This window comes from Miscanthus floridulus, chromosome 17 (assembly GCF_019320115.1).
Source record: "Miscanthus floridulus cultivar M001 chromosome 17, ASM1932011v1, whole genome shotgun sequence".
NCBI classification, from domain to species: domain Eukaryota; kingdom Viridiplantae; phylum Streptophyta; class Magnoliopsida; order Poales; family Poaceae; genus Miscanthus; species Miscanthus floridulus.
The window spans coordinates 6,185,137-6,198,197 of record NC_089596.1 but is presented as its reverse complement, the minus strand read 5'-3'; the positions used below and the strand labels follow the sequence as shown (position 1 = coordinate 6,198,197).

Below are 13,061 nucleotides of genomic sequence, written 5' to 3'. Positions count from 1 at the left end.
ACCGGACGCGTCCGGTCGTAAAATTTCGTGTTTGGAACCTTACTGGAAACGACCGGACGCTGGGGTCATGTGTCCGGTCACTTTCTAACTGATGCGTCCGGTCATCACTTGACCGTTGAAATCGAGCGATCGGCGTTTGAAGCCGATGACACGTGGCGCACATCGCATGACCGGACGCTGAGGTCCAGCGTCCGGTCAATATGACTGGAGCATCCGGTCGGCCCGTGTTCAGTGCAGTGAGGAGCCCAACGGCTCTATTTCGTGGGGGCTTCTATTTAAGCCCCATGGTAGGCTCAAGCTCACTCTCTTGGGCATTTGCATTGACATAGCAACCTAGTGAGCTTAGCCAAAGCCCTCCCACTCATCTCCATTATTGATTCATCATCTTTGTGAGATTGGGAGAGAATCCAAGTGCATTGATTGAGTGTTTGCATCTAGAGGCACTTGGTGTTCATGTTTTGCTGTGGGATTCGCTTGTTGCTCTTGGTGGTTGCCCCCACCTAGATGGCTTGGAGCAGCAGAGGAGGATTGGCACGAGTTGGTGATTGTTCGTGGCCATCTCCAATGATTGTGAGGGGATTTGTACCTTCCCCGGCGAAGCGCCGAAAGGTAACTCTAGTGGATTGCTTGTGTCATTGAGTTACCTCACTTGTGGGTAGGTTCTTGCGGTGTCCAATTGTGTGGACGAGGTTCGGGCAACACCTCTTAGCCGCCAAACCACCAAGTGTTGGTCGACACAACGGGGACGTAGCGTGTTGGCAAGCACGTGAACCTCGGGAGAAAATTGGTTGCCTCTTGCCATTTGGTATTCTTTCGGTGATTGATTTAATATTCACCTTGTGATTGGTTCACTCCTCTACACGGTGGTATAATCACCCTACTCACTCATTTATATTCTTGCAAACTAGTTGTGGCAAGCTCTTTAGTATAATTAGAATTGAGAGCTTGCTTTGTTAGTTTAAGTTCATCTAGTAGAGCTCTTTAGAGTAGCAAGTTTGAGAGCTCTTAGTGAGTAGTAACATTGCAAGTTGTGTGCCTAGTTATCATTGCAACTAGAATTGTTGGATAGGTGGCTTGCAACCCTTATAGAGCTAGAGCAAGTTTGTATTTCGCTATTTGTCATACTAATCAAATTGCTCTAGTTGATTTGTAGATTTTTAAATAGGCTATTTACCCCTCTCTAGCCATATTAGGACCTTTCAACTGGCTTGCCAGTAGTCAAGGAGGTTGAAGGAGTCTAAAGAAGAGGCGTTGGCTGTTCCATAGTCAGCACTAGAGAGGATGGATCCGGCAAATTGAGATCAGAGGAGCCTACATCCAGGTCATCTTCAAAATCAGTGGAGATAATATCAGAAATTGCATTCAAAGCATTTTCTGAGACAGGACAGGTAATATCAGTAATGATCATCGAAGGCTTAGCATGAGTAAGAGTAAAGGAAAAGGAATTACCAGAGGCAGCAAAGCTATTGGCAACAACAGCCCAACCAGCAGACTATAAAAACTCCTTGGCCCAATCAAAGCTCGACTGTTTCATCATCAGAAGGGTGAAAAAATTCATCCATTGGGTGGAAATAGCAACTGTTGGAAAAGTCTGATCCATAGAGTTGAAAAACTTGGCCCGCATCCTAATGGTGTCTGGGCTTGGGCCTGAATGTGCTTTGGCCAAATGCATGCTTGGATCAACAGGGGGAATAAAGGCCTCCACAAAGCCCAATTGCACATTGTCCATTTGAATTAGTGGATCAACGGGCAGAGGCTCATTTGGCGCCAAAGCATCAAACTCCACCAAATCCTCCAATTGCACCTCTTCAACCATCAGGGGTTGCAGATTCTGCATATTTGGAAAATCTGCCATTTGAACCTCTGCAAGGTCATCCATTAGAGGGGGCATCACTCGCTCTTCTTCAGACTAATCAGTGAGGTCATCCATGGCCAAAACATGACCAACATCCTGCTGAGGTGGCAATTCAACCTAAAAGCCCAAAGCTTGGATGATCTCTTCCACAGGTTCAGCAACAACAACCTGTACAGGGGTAGGATTGTCATTGCTGGCATTCAGGGGGATTAGAACAGGGATATTCTCCTTAGGGGGCTGCTCAGCAGGTTGTGGCCAAACACCCCATCCCATTGCTGCAAGATGATTCAGATTTGGCATGGGAGGAACATTGGCCTCAGGTGATGGTGGTGGACCTTGTCCCATATGACCAAAACCATGGAAATGAAAAAGCAAAAGGGTCAAAGTCATCATCATCTGGGGGGAACTGTTCATCTTCAGGTGCTCCTCCTAGCATCCTTGCCTGCAAGATCTCACACTGCACACTCCAACTTGGAGACTCAAAGTTAAGCCCTTCAATGAACACAAAAAACCAAGGTATGTCCTCGAGGCTTGACACCCTGACCTTGACAACAGCCTTGGACTGGTAGAAAAGATCTTCTTCCCAAATGAACAGTCGACCAAAAGAAGAAACAACTTTATCAAGAAGGGGTTGCGTCCAAAGACTAAGGTTGAGCCCCAACAGCATAATCCAGACCTCATGGGACATGATTGTAATACGATTATTCCAAGCCTGATTATGAGCCACAAAGGAGATAGAACCATTTCCATATTGAATAGGCCCCATACCAATGAGCAAGTGCCATTCAAAGATGTAATTGAAGCGCACATATGCCTGACCAAAGGGGCAGGGCTGCATGGAGTTGAAGTCAATACCTCTGTCACGCAAGAAATCCACAATGATGTTGTGGATGGCCATGAAGTTGATTGGACCTTGGGGCATCGGCTGCAGGTAGGCGATGGCCAGGTAGTTGTTCCTCTATAGGACATGGCCAATGACAACACAACGCATAACAGGTCTACCATGAACAACCCTCCTCTGAGCTCCCAAGGGCATGAAAGGCTCCGGGTCCACCAAGCGAAACGCCATGGATTGCTGGGAAGGGGAAGAGAGCACTGTAGCAATCGAGGTTTTCTCTTCCTAAAGAATGTGAAAGATAGACTTAGCCGGAGTAATGTCGAGCACTGAGGAAGCGAACTCACCGAAGGAGGTGAAACAGCGAGGAAGATGAGAATCCGAAGGCGCGTAGACAATCAATGAAGAGGGCTGATTGCCCTTGTCGTCGTCATTGTCGTCAAGAAACTATGGTGCCAAAATGCTCCAAGTGCAGCTCCAGGGAATAGTGATAGGTGGCGGTGGAGTAATGCCAGTGAAATGCTTAAACAATTCACCAAAGAAAGTAAATCGCGGTGGCTGAAAAACAGTCCCAGCAGCCAGAGGCAGAGAAGCGGAAGGGTCGGGATTGGCAATAGAGGAAACATGGGAAGGGCACGTCAATCTAGGAGTAGAATTGCAGTTGCTAGAAACATGTCCATGACAATAGCAGGCCTGGCATCTAGGCCGATTGCGACAATGGGCCAAAGCGTGGCCATATGCTAAGTAGCGTGTGCAAAATTGAATAAGCCTAGATGGCAACGAAGCTGGTCCAGGAGGCACAGGACATTTGCCCAAAATGCCAGGCAGGGCACTATTAAAAGAAAAGTGACGTTGGGCCTCCGAAGATCTCGCGCCAAACTGAATGCGAGTGAACACTGATTGACAACCCAAATTACCGCCCTGATTGGGGACCAAATTTGAAAGTTGTGTTCGAAGTACGCCCCAACCGTTTACTGGGATGCTGTTGGCACTGGTCAACGGCAGCGCAGCCTCCGGCGGGGCAGGTCGACGAGAGACAGTGGTCCATTGGGCAGCTTGCTCAGCTTGCTAGTGGCGAAATTCAGCGAGATGGTTCGGACCACCATTATGCCAAAAGGTTGAAGAAGAGCTTAAACTGAGAACATTCAAAAGCCCGAAGCTTGTAAATGTGAAAACCCACCGTTGACGAGCTCACCAAGAAATGAAACACACGATCACTCAGAGTGTATAAGCGAAAAGCACAAGCATAACCACCAATGACAGATTGAAGGATGATAGCTGCATTTTCCTCTGACAGACGAAATTTGCAACGACCAAAAGAGAGCACAAGATGGAACCCAGGGGAGGGAGAAGACGGGTCAAGACAAACCGGGGATCCAAACTTTTGACGGACTTCGGCTTCCACAACTCTACCCAACCGAAAGTTCAGGCCAGGAAGCTCAATGGAGGCGATGGTGATCAATCGTGACGGTGGCAGCCATCAACGGAGATCGTAGAGGAAGTCGCCGAGAACGCCATTCCGATCAGTGGGTATCTTCTAGCCGCAAAGCTGATTTAGTGTTATTTTCTCACAATGTGAATTCCTCATATTATGTTGATAATTCACTACTAGGATGGCGCTTTTAGCACCCCCATCACCAACAGTTCCTCGTTGGATGACTGTGCTTCCAAAAACTTCCTTACTAGCGCTTTCGACAACCATCTCATCGGCGCTACTTCGGTGGGCGACGACCCTTTTCAACTGTCATTTCTCCACCTTTTCCTCGTTGGCAACATCGACAATGACTTATGACTATAGTCATGGTTGTTCCTGCTGAAATGGTCTTTGTTGTTCTTGACGCGGCTCTGTTAATTATCCTCATTGTTGCTAGGCAAGGAAAGATCTAGCATGGGGGCCTAGGGGAGCTCAAGCCCCCCTACCCCCTCATGACCAATGGAACCCCCAAAAGCCCCCACACCCACATACACCACCATCACCACCACGATTTGTATGCGTAGATGAAGAATATCTTCATCAATCTTCTCCTCTCATCTCGAGTAATAATTACTAACAATATTCTATTTGTTGGCTTTAATTTTGAACAACTCTTCGTTAATGAATCAGACTGGTCCGTAGGCACAAAGCTGGCAACATTTCTTACATAAAGCAATTGTTCAATTGACAAGGTAGCATTGGTATAAACAGAATCTAAAATCAACTTCTGCTTACAAATATACCGGTGACAACAACAATTGGTAATGCGGGAGATTTGGCATCTAACATAACCTGATGACACTTTCATAGTTTCATGTTCCACGTTCAGAAATGAACATACAAGATGAAGCACACCAAATTCTATAGCAAGCTTGCTGATGAACTAAAATTAGGTTAAAAATAAGTTTTTACAAACTTGGGAAGAAAATCTTGTCAGCAATCTTGTTTGGCAAAAGTCGAGATATTCTAGAATTGTGACATAAAAAAACAGTGCATCTTGTGCACCAAAGGGTAACTACTCGCTTTAAAATATGTTAAGATACAATTGTTGCACAATCTTCCATGTAAAATATGCTAACATACAATTTTTGAAGTGAGGAGGCCCCCATTTCCATTACATAAACAGAGTTTGCCACATAGCAATAGAAAGGAGGGGAAAAGCTACTACACTTAGGACATGTTTGATACACATGCCTAGTTACTAGTTAGGACTAATAATTAGCTTAAACTAGCTATGGTTGGCTAGCTAGTTAGCTAACAACTAGTTGAAGACTTGCTAAAAATATAACCCACCTATTAGCTCTCATGTTCGGATACATTAGAGTTAATTTCGTAAGCTTACTAGCAATTAGCTATTTCTGGTATCAAAACTGACCCCTAGATTAGGACTAATCTACCTTATTCAAGCGACTAGCCTATCTACTGCAAGCGCACCAGGAGTATTGTCTCAAGAGCTACATCTCAGTTCAACTCATTACATGCCTTAGGGCATAGACAGCGATCCACTACGTCATTTACAGAGACAAAAACAAACAACAAACCAGAACCCACGGACACTCATTTCTAGGATTAGCACCATTAAGCCGGAAGCACCCTTGGTTTATGTTAAGATGCGGTTATAATTAGAGAAAGTTTTATAAAAAAAAGATATAAATTGATACCTGTGTCATTTTGTGTCCCTTTGCCATGCTGTGCCCTAGGCGTACGGTTTGCCCCCGCGATGGGCCTTTTGGGCTTCGCCGCATCAAATCTGGGCCCGCCCATACTTCACTGCAGGGCTAGGTTCAAAATTGGGCCCAGCCTTTAGTGTCTAGCCATGAAATTGCAGTGCATAGATCTCTGATTGTAGCCAGCATATCTGATTCCTGTTGTTGCATGTGATCATACCCCATGGAAGGATCTGAACAAGATCGATGAATTTCCTTACATCTGAATTCCGGCTCTTGTTTCACCTGAAGAATTCTGGTCCTTTTTTTATCTGACATTGTAATTTTCAGCAATGCAAACACCTCGCACGCTCTAGGAGTAAACATGACAAGCACTGCCACAGATGTAAACATGACAAGCACTGCCACAGATTTGCGCACGAACCAGGTTAAGCACAATGTTTGGCCATGATCCAAATGTACACAAACAAAGCAAATCTGTCGCCACACCATCACATGGCGTGTGGCAGTGTTTCTATTCAGAAACATTACACAGAACTGCACAGTCTTTGACTCAGCTCACATTCAGGCATTCAGCCACGCAATAACATTTTACCTGTAACCATTTTTGCTGTAAAATTTTTCAAGCTTTAGACTCAAATAACACACATTGGAATGACAAGCACAAAATCAAACAGAACATATTCAATGAAGATTCAAACTACAAATCTTCATTTAGTCTAAACTCGACACAATACTCAAAGCAACTGTTAGGGGTTGGAATTTGGTTACATAGCATGGTCTGCTTTCAGTACTAGTAACATTAAATTTTGACGACAAGTTTTAGGAACAGTATAAAGCCCACAACTTCAGCATCCAAATAGGCTATGAGCAGATTTAGAAAAGAGATGTTCCCTTGCCCTTCTTGTCTCCACCAATCTCAAAATGCTTGCATCTCTGTGACAAAGAAAGCAGAAAAGAGTGAGCAAACACAGACAGAAATACTTGGTTCAACAACATGTTCAGCCCAAGAGAAATGAGACAGTGCCTTGATCGGGTGCTGCGAGTAGTGCTTGCAGCTCTGGCACTGCAGCTTCAGCACAATCTTCTTGGTGGTCTTGGCCTGAAAATCACAACATTTGTCATAAACCAAGCTGCGTACGCAACAGGCATTTAGAATTCGCAATTATCTTCAAACATTCATGTTGGCATAAAAAGGAAAATGGTATAAAGCACCGACAGATCAATCAGGTCATTGACAAATATATGTTTGAAACTTGTATTACCTTCTTGTGGAAGACGGGCTTGGTCTGACCACCATATCCTGACTGCTTGCGGTCATAACGGCGCTTTCCCTGAGCAGACAGGCTATCCTTACCCTTCTTGTACTGAGTAACCTTGTGGAGAATGTGCTTCCTGCACTCCTTGTTCTTGCAGTAGGTCTTCTTGGTCTTAGGAACGTTCACCTATATAACACCAAACGAGTTGCACAGGTTGAAACAACATTTGATGGATATAGGAGGCAAAAGATAAGTAATCATTGCAGCAACTAATAAACCAATTTAAATTTAGGGTAGTTGTTCAAACGACTTTATAAACAAGTTCAATATATAAATGGGAAAAAGAAACTGAAAACTCAAATTGGCAATTCATGCGGTCCTCAGAAGATATGCTTATGGTTGTCATCACGAGAAATAATCAGGTCTCAAAGATTTCATGCCATCATAGGACCCAGTAATCCAACAAAAGCATTAAACAAAAGACAGCAGAAGATAATCAATGCATCTTCAGTGAAGAATCATGCTAAAGTCCAGGTGCAATGGTGACAAAGCAATGAAGCATGAAGAGAATCCTTCATCAGCACAAACAATCAGATAATCAATCCCCGTTATGCCTGAAGCAGAATAGAAAGGTCTATTTAAACTGCAACCTGATAATAGCAAGCTACCACTGAGCACGGATGGCAAATGCAGCAATCTGATTTTTTCTGAATGTTTCAGAAGGACAACAAAATGACTGAGATTAAAGATATCATACCATGCACTAATTTACTCCTGCAAGATTATGACATACACGGAGAATTCCAAGCGCTTTTTACAGATAGTACATATAGAACGTCTAAGCAGTCATTGCAGTATGCCATCAGTTGAACACACAAAGTTGCGCGACACAAGCCCAAGGGCGAGCTGCAGAGCGAGCCAAGCGCGCCCCAAATCTTGGCACAGGAACCAGCCCTGATTTTGGTAGCAAGCCGTGAATCACCGACCACTCAGCACAGGAACCGGCTTCTCAAAACACACACACACGCACATTCAGGAGAAGACAATTTTTCAAAAACAATTCAGGAGAAGACAAGCAGCGGAGACATGAGGAGAATTCGAGATGATGGCATTACGCTGCGCACGCATAGACCTTACGCCACGTGAAGGAATGGAACGAGACGTTAGTAGTAACTTTTTTGTTTTTTCCTCCGAAAACTCAACAAGAGAATTGCTGAGTAAATAAATATATTAGAGAGTAAATAAAGAATACAGGACTACCAGTAACTCCTTTTGAATGAATTTGCAGGAAAAAAACGGTGATTCTAGCGCCCGAACGTCCGGCGCGCGAGTGCGTCCGGACACTGGCTCCTTACGGAACCCAGCCCGCCCCCGCGCACGGAACGAAATAGAACGGACCCCATGTCCCCTGTTCCCCACCGCGCTCCTGTCCCCCCTTCTCCAACGCACCTCGTTCCTCCACCGTGCCCATGTCCCAAAAGAGCATGAAACACTTCAACTGCAACATTACAAAACATATGAAAAAACTATGCAGTGCAATATTAGGTTGTAAATACTGCAACATCGTAAAAATATGTAGTGGAACATTGAAAAACATTCACTGCAACATCGAAAAATATGTACTGCAACATTGAAAAACATGTACTGTAACATCGAAAAAACATGTACTGCAACATCGAAAATTATGTGCTGCAACATCGAAAATTATGTAATGCAACATCTCAAGCAGTAGTACTGCAACATCGCAAAAACATCTATTGCAACGATCCAAAAATCCCATTGCAACATTCGAAAATCATCTGTTGCAATATCCCAAAGCACCCATTGCAACATGGGAGAAACAGCAAAAAAACGTACAAAACAGCCCTGGCCCATCACCTTCGAGCTCGCTAGAGGTAGGAGGGAATAGAACCCTAGAGCGCGCCGGAACCCTAGTCACCGCCACGTCCCTCAAATCCAGAGGAGGAGGGCTCGGATTGAGAAGATGAGGAGGAGGAGCGCTCAGATCCAGAGGAGGAGGAGGAGGAGTGCTCAGATCAGAGAAGAACCGACCTACCTCGTCGGAGCCGCCGCCGCCGCCGTCCTCGTCTCCGGTGAGGGTCACATGGAGGTCGTGGAGGGGGGAGGGAGGGAGGGGCGACAGCGACCTGGCGCGCAGGCACTGCGTCCGTCCCGGGGGCGGCCTAGACAACAGCACGCGGCACGGCAACGAGTGGGTGACGAGGAGTGGGGGGAGAGCGGGCTTGGGGGGTCACGGACGGGATGGGATAAGGCGTGGGCGTTCAGTCGAGTCGTTCCCGTGTGCGGGTCCATCCGGACGGGACGGACGTCTGCACAATGTTATCGAAAAAAAACCTAGCTCCTTTTTAAAGTGTGACGGTGTGCACTTTGGCGGACATGCACCCATTTCGATTCGATTAGCCAACAAATTTTCTACTCTTTCCCAGGGTCTTGGTGGCCTGCTGCCCCTGTCTCGAGAGGCTACCTGTGAAACAATATTTGGCTTCGCCCGGGTTCGAACCAGAGACCTTGACTGACGTGACAACCAACTACACCACGAAACCCTGCCGTTCTGGGTTCTTCACACATTTTATTAGATATTACAGCTCAACCAAAGTAATTTCCTATACTTTGCAGGAGGCTAGAGAGTATGGTAGCACCCTCTGGATGACATTGGCCTAGTATTTAGGTTATGAATACACATACCAGCTAATGCAGCATGCTATTATAGGTTAGTGCAGTAGCAAGAAATGTTCATGGTCTAAACACATGGATCTATGGGAACCGATTCTGGCCATGTTCGCTTCTCTTGTAATCCGTATTTTTCAGCTTGTTTTTTCAGCAGAAACAGTGTTTTTCTCTCACACCAAATCAGCCGGAACAATGTTTTTGCTTGTTTTTTCAGTGAAGCGAACGAGGCCTCTGTGAAGATTTTGTTCTTTAACATCTCCTGTTAGCATTGCTAATTTTGTATCCACAATTCCCATACTCTCATCTCATCACCACATTGTTGTCGATCTCATTTGATTTTGTGTAGGATGACTACGAAAATCCCTTGCAAATTGCCACAATTATGTAACAGGTAGGCAGGTGGATTGCAGCTACTTATATGCAAGAAACAAGTGATGGTCATGTGAAGAAAAGGAAAAGGGAATGTAGTATGTATGCTGCTGCTCATGTGAAGAAAAGGAAAAGGGAATGCCCCAAAATTAACCTTCACCGACCAGTCCTCGGTGGCTGCTGGCCTGCTGCAGCTGCAAGCAACGAGAACAACAAGAAATGCAAACTCATTTACCTCGAGAAAGCATGTGGACACAATATTCTCTCAAATTTCTTCCTTGCAGTCTTAAGACCCGTACACCTATGAGGCCATGAGTACATCTCAATTTCTCAGTCTGCGAATTGCCACAAAGAGTAAATCTCATTCTTCTAGAATCCAAGTGTTTGGATCTAGTATTCTAGTTCTCTCTCTTTTTTTTCTTAACATAACAGTGTATTGCTGGCACACTCACATCAGCACAGGCATTCATCACACTTGGTATGGTGAATTGGTCCGTCTCCCTCCCAGTATAACGAAGCTCTCTGAATATGTCTAGTGCCTTATCAGAACGCTCTTCGTGCACACCACACCACACCACATATGCTGTGCCTGTAACCAATTAACCATAGATGTTCTTGCTTGGGAGTCCAAAGGAAGCATCTCAGGCTATCATTAACTAACAGTGATTTTGAGTACAGACACGAATCAGTGCATAGCTCGTCGTCTGACTATAACATGGACATGGCTATCATTAACCAAGCATGTTGATCCATTCCTCTGTTGTTTGCATACATCTTTTGAACTCAGCGCAAGCCTTGACTTGAGCAACGCCCTGACCGGTGCATTGGCCACGAACGCAGTCCGCGCTCACCAAGCCAGTGCGCGCGTGGCCCGGAACGCCCCGATCGAGCACCAAGCGCGCGCGCGCGGACCACTGGCTCGAGTGCCCGGCGACAAGCGTGTTCATGACGACGGCGCCCCGGCGCGGCGTTCCGTACGTTCAACACCGACAGGAGGTGGGCGTCCTTGCTTGCTTGGGGCACGGAGTGGCGGCCGGCGCGCCATTCTAGGGGACAATCAAGATGGATGTCATGAACGCCTTCAATGCTTTCTGGTCGCTGGCGTAGCTTCAATCACCTGAATGATGCTTACATGATACTACTAAAAAAAAGAACATCCGGCGGAGATCCGTGATTATCGCCCTATCAGTCTCATACACAGTTTCAGCAAGCTCATCACCAAGTGCTTGGCCAACAGGCTAGTAGGCGTTCTGGATGCTCTCGTCTTGCGCAACCAGAGCGTTTTCATCAAAGGACGTCGCATCCATGATAACTTCAGGAATGTGCAGATCGCTTGCAAAGCCATCCATGAAAAGAAGTCGCCGACCATCTTGCACGAGATTGATATAGCAAAGGCTTTCGACACGGTTTCATGGCCGTTCCTCCTAGAAGTCCTCCAACACATAGGTTTCGGCCAGCGATGGAGAGATTGGATCTCAATAATCTTGGCCACTGCAAGCACGAAGATTCTGCTCAACGGCCGTCCGGGGAGGCGAATCTGCCATGCTCGCGGCCTTCGCCAAGGAGACCCACTCTCGCCGATGTTATTTGTGCTCACCATGGAGGTCCTTAACCATTTCCTAAAATGGGTAGAGCAGCAGCAGCTTCTAACACCTCTGCATGACAGTGTCGGCAACAGGACGAGTCTGTACGCTGACGACCTAGTTCTGTTCGTGGTTCCTAATGTGAGGGACCTACAGGTCATCAAGGCAGTGCTCACCATTTTTGGTTTAGCGTCGGGCCTATTCTCCAACCTCGACAAGAGTGTAGTGTCCCCGCTCCACTGCTCGGAGAACGACATTGCCAGAGTTAGGGATATCCTCTCCTGCCGGATCGAGGACCTCCCGTGTCGCTATCTGGGGGCGCCGCTTTCAGTCCGGAGACTCAAGACATCGGACGAGCAGCCTCTCATCGATAAAGTCGCTGCAAGAATACCGAAATGGAAGGGCAATATGCTCAACGTTGTTGGACGAACGGCTCCGGTGAAAGCAACTATGTCTGCCATCCCGACGCATATGTCCATCGTCCTCTGCTTGTCGCCTTGGGCGATCGAGTCGATTGACAAGCTGCGTCGCGCCTTCATCTGGTGTGGCTCAGACAAAGTCTACGGAGGAAAGTGCAAGGTGGCATGGGAGACTGTGACCTCGGCGTCTCTGACCTGCGACGTGCCGGGATCGCACTACGAGTACGCTGGGAGTGGCAGGCACGAATGGAGCGTCGACCCGCCCTGGCTTCGAAGGAATGGGCAGTTATTGCCGTGTTCCAAGCGGCCACTGTATTCATGCTTGGGAATGGAGAGTCCACATTCTTTCTGGACAGACAGATGGCTTGACGGCCGTAGCATTGAGGATGCTGCTCCCGCTGTTTTCGCCGCGGTGAAAGCGAGAAAGCAGACGGCCACCGTTGCCGAGGCCCTACACAACAACGCATGGATCCGACACATCACCGGGCCGCTAACCATGCAGGTCCTGCTCCAGTTCGACCGCCTGTACGACCTATTGGAGGGGGTGCAGTTATCGGCGTAGCCGGACACCTTCGCCTGGAGGTTCACCGTCGATCAGTGCTACTCTGCAGCATCTGCATATGGTGCTATGTTTATCGGATCATCATCGCCTCTTGGAGCTAAGCACATATGGAAAACATCAGCGCCACCGAAGGTTAAATTCTTCTTTTGGCTGGTCATGCACGGCAGATGCTGGACAGCGGATAGACGGTTCCGCCATGGTCTGCAAGATTCAAATGCATGCATCTTCTGTGACCAGGGCGCCGAAACGATGAACCACATCCTTCTTGATGCCCCTTCAGTCGCGAGGTCTGGGAAGCCTAGTTCAGGAAGCTACACCTGCCTGTCGTTGTTCAAGATGAACCGGCT

General features: G+C 46.9%; 1 protein-coding gene and 1 non-coding gene across 3 annotated transcripts; both read right to left on the bottom strand.

Annotated features, from left to right (window-relative positions):
* Window positions 1-6,617: 6,617 nt before the first annotated feature.
* Window positions 6,618-7,888, bottom strand: LOC136518887 (large ribosomal subunit protein eL42). 2 transcript variants are annotated; one of them, XM_066512582.1, is made up of 4 exons: window positions 7,848-7,888; window positions 7,097-7,276; window positions 6,859-6,933; window positions 6,618-6,767 (listed from the first exon to the last, which is right to left on the bottom strand). In XM_066512582.1, exons 1-4 carry the CDS (start codon window positions 7,848-7,850, stop codon window positions 6,708-6,710), a joined length of 318 nt encoding a protein of 105 aa, XP_066368679.1. In that variant the 5' UTR covers window positions 7,851-7,888; the 3' UTR covers window positions 6,618-6,707. The 2 variants fall into 2 exon arrangements, with proteins under 2 accessions (XP_066368679.1, XP_066368678.1); XM_066512581.1 differs by having other exon boundaries at window positions 6,634-6,933.
* LOC136519240 (small nucleolar RNA R66) lies at window positions 7,467-7,540 on the bottom strand. Its single transcript, XR_010774797.1, has one exon. It is a non-coding gene; the product is annotated as a small nucleolar RNA R66 (small nucleolar RNA).
* Window positions 7,889-13,061: the final 5,173 nt, after the last annotated feature.

What these genes read in the sequence shown, in the direction of transcription:
- LOC136518887 (XM_066512581.1), bottom strand. An exon ending in AGCCCGTCTTCCACAAGAAG is followed by an intron (nt 6,934 to 7,096) that starts GTAATACAAGTT and finishes TGTGATTTTCAG; the next exon opens with GCCAAGACCACCAAGAAGAT.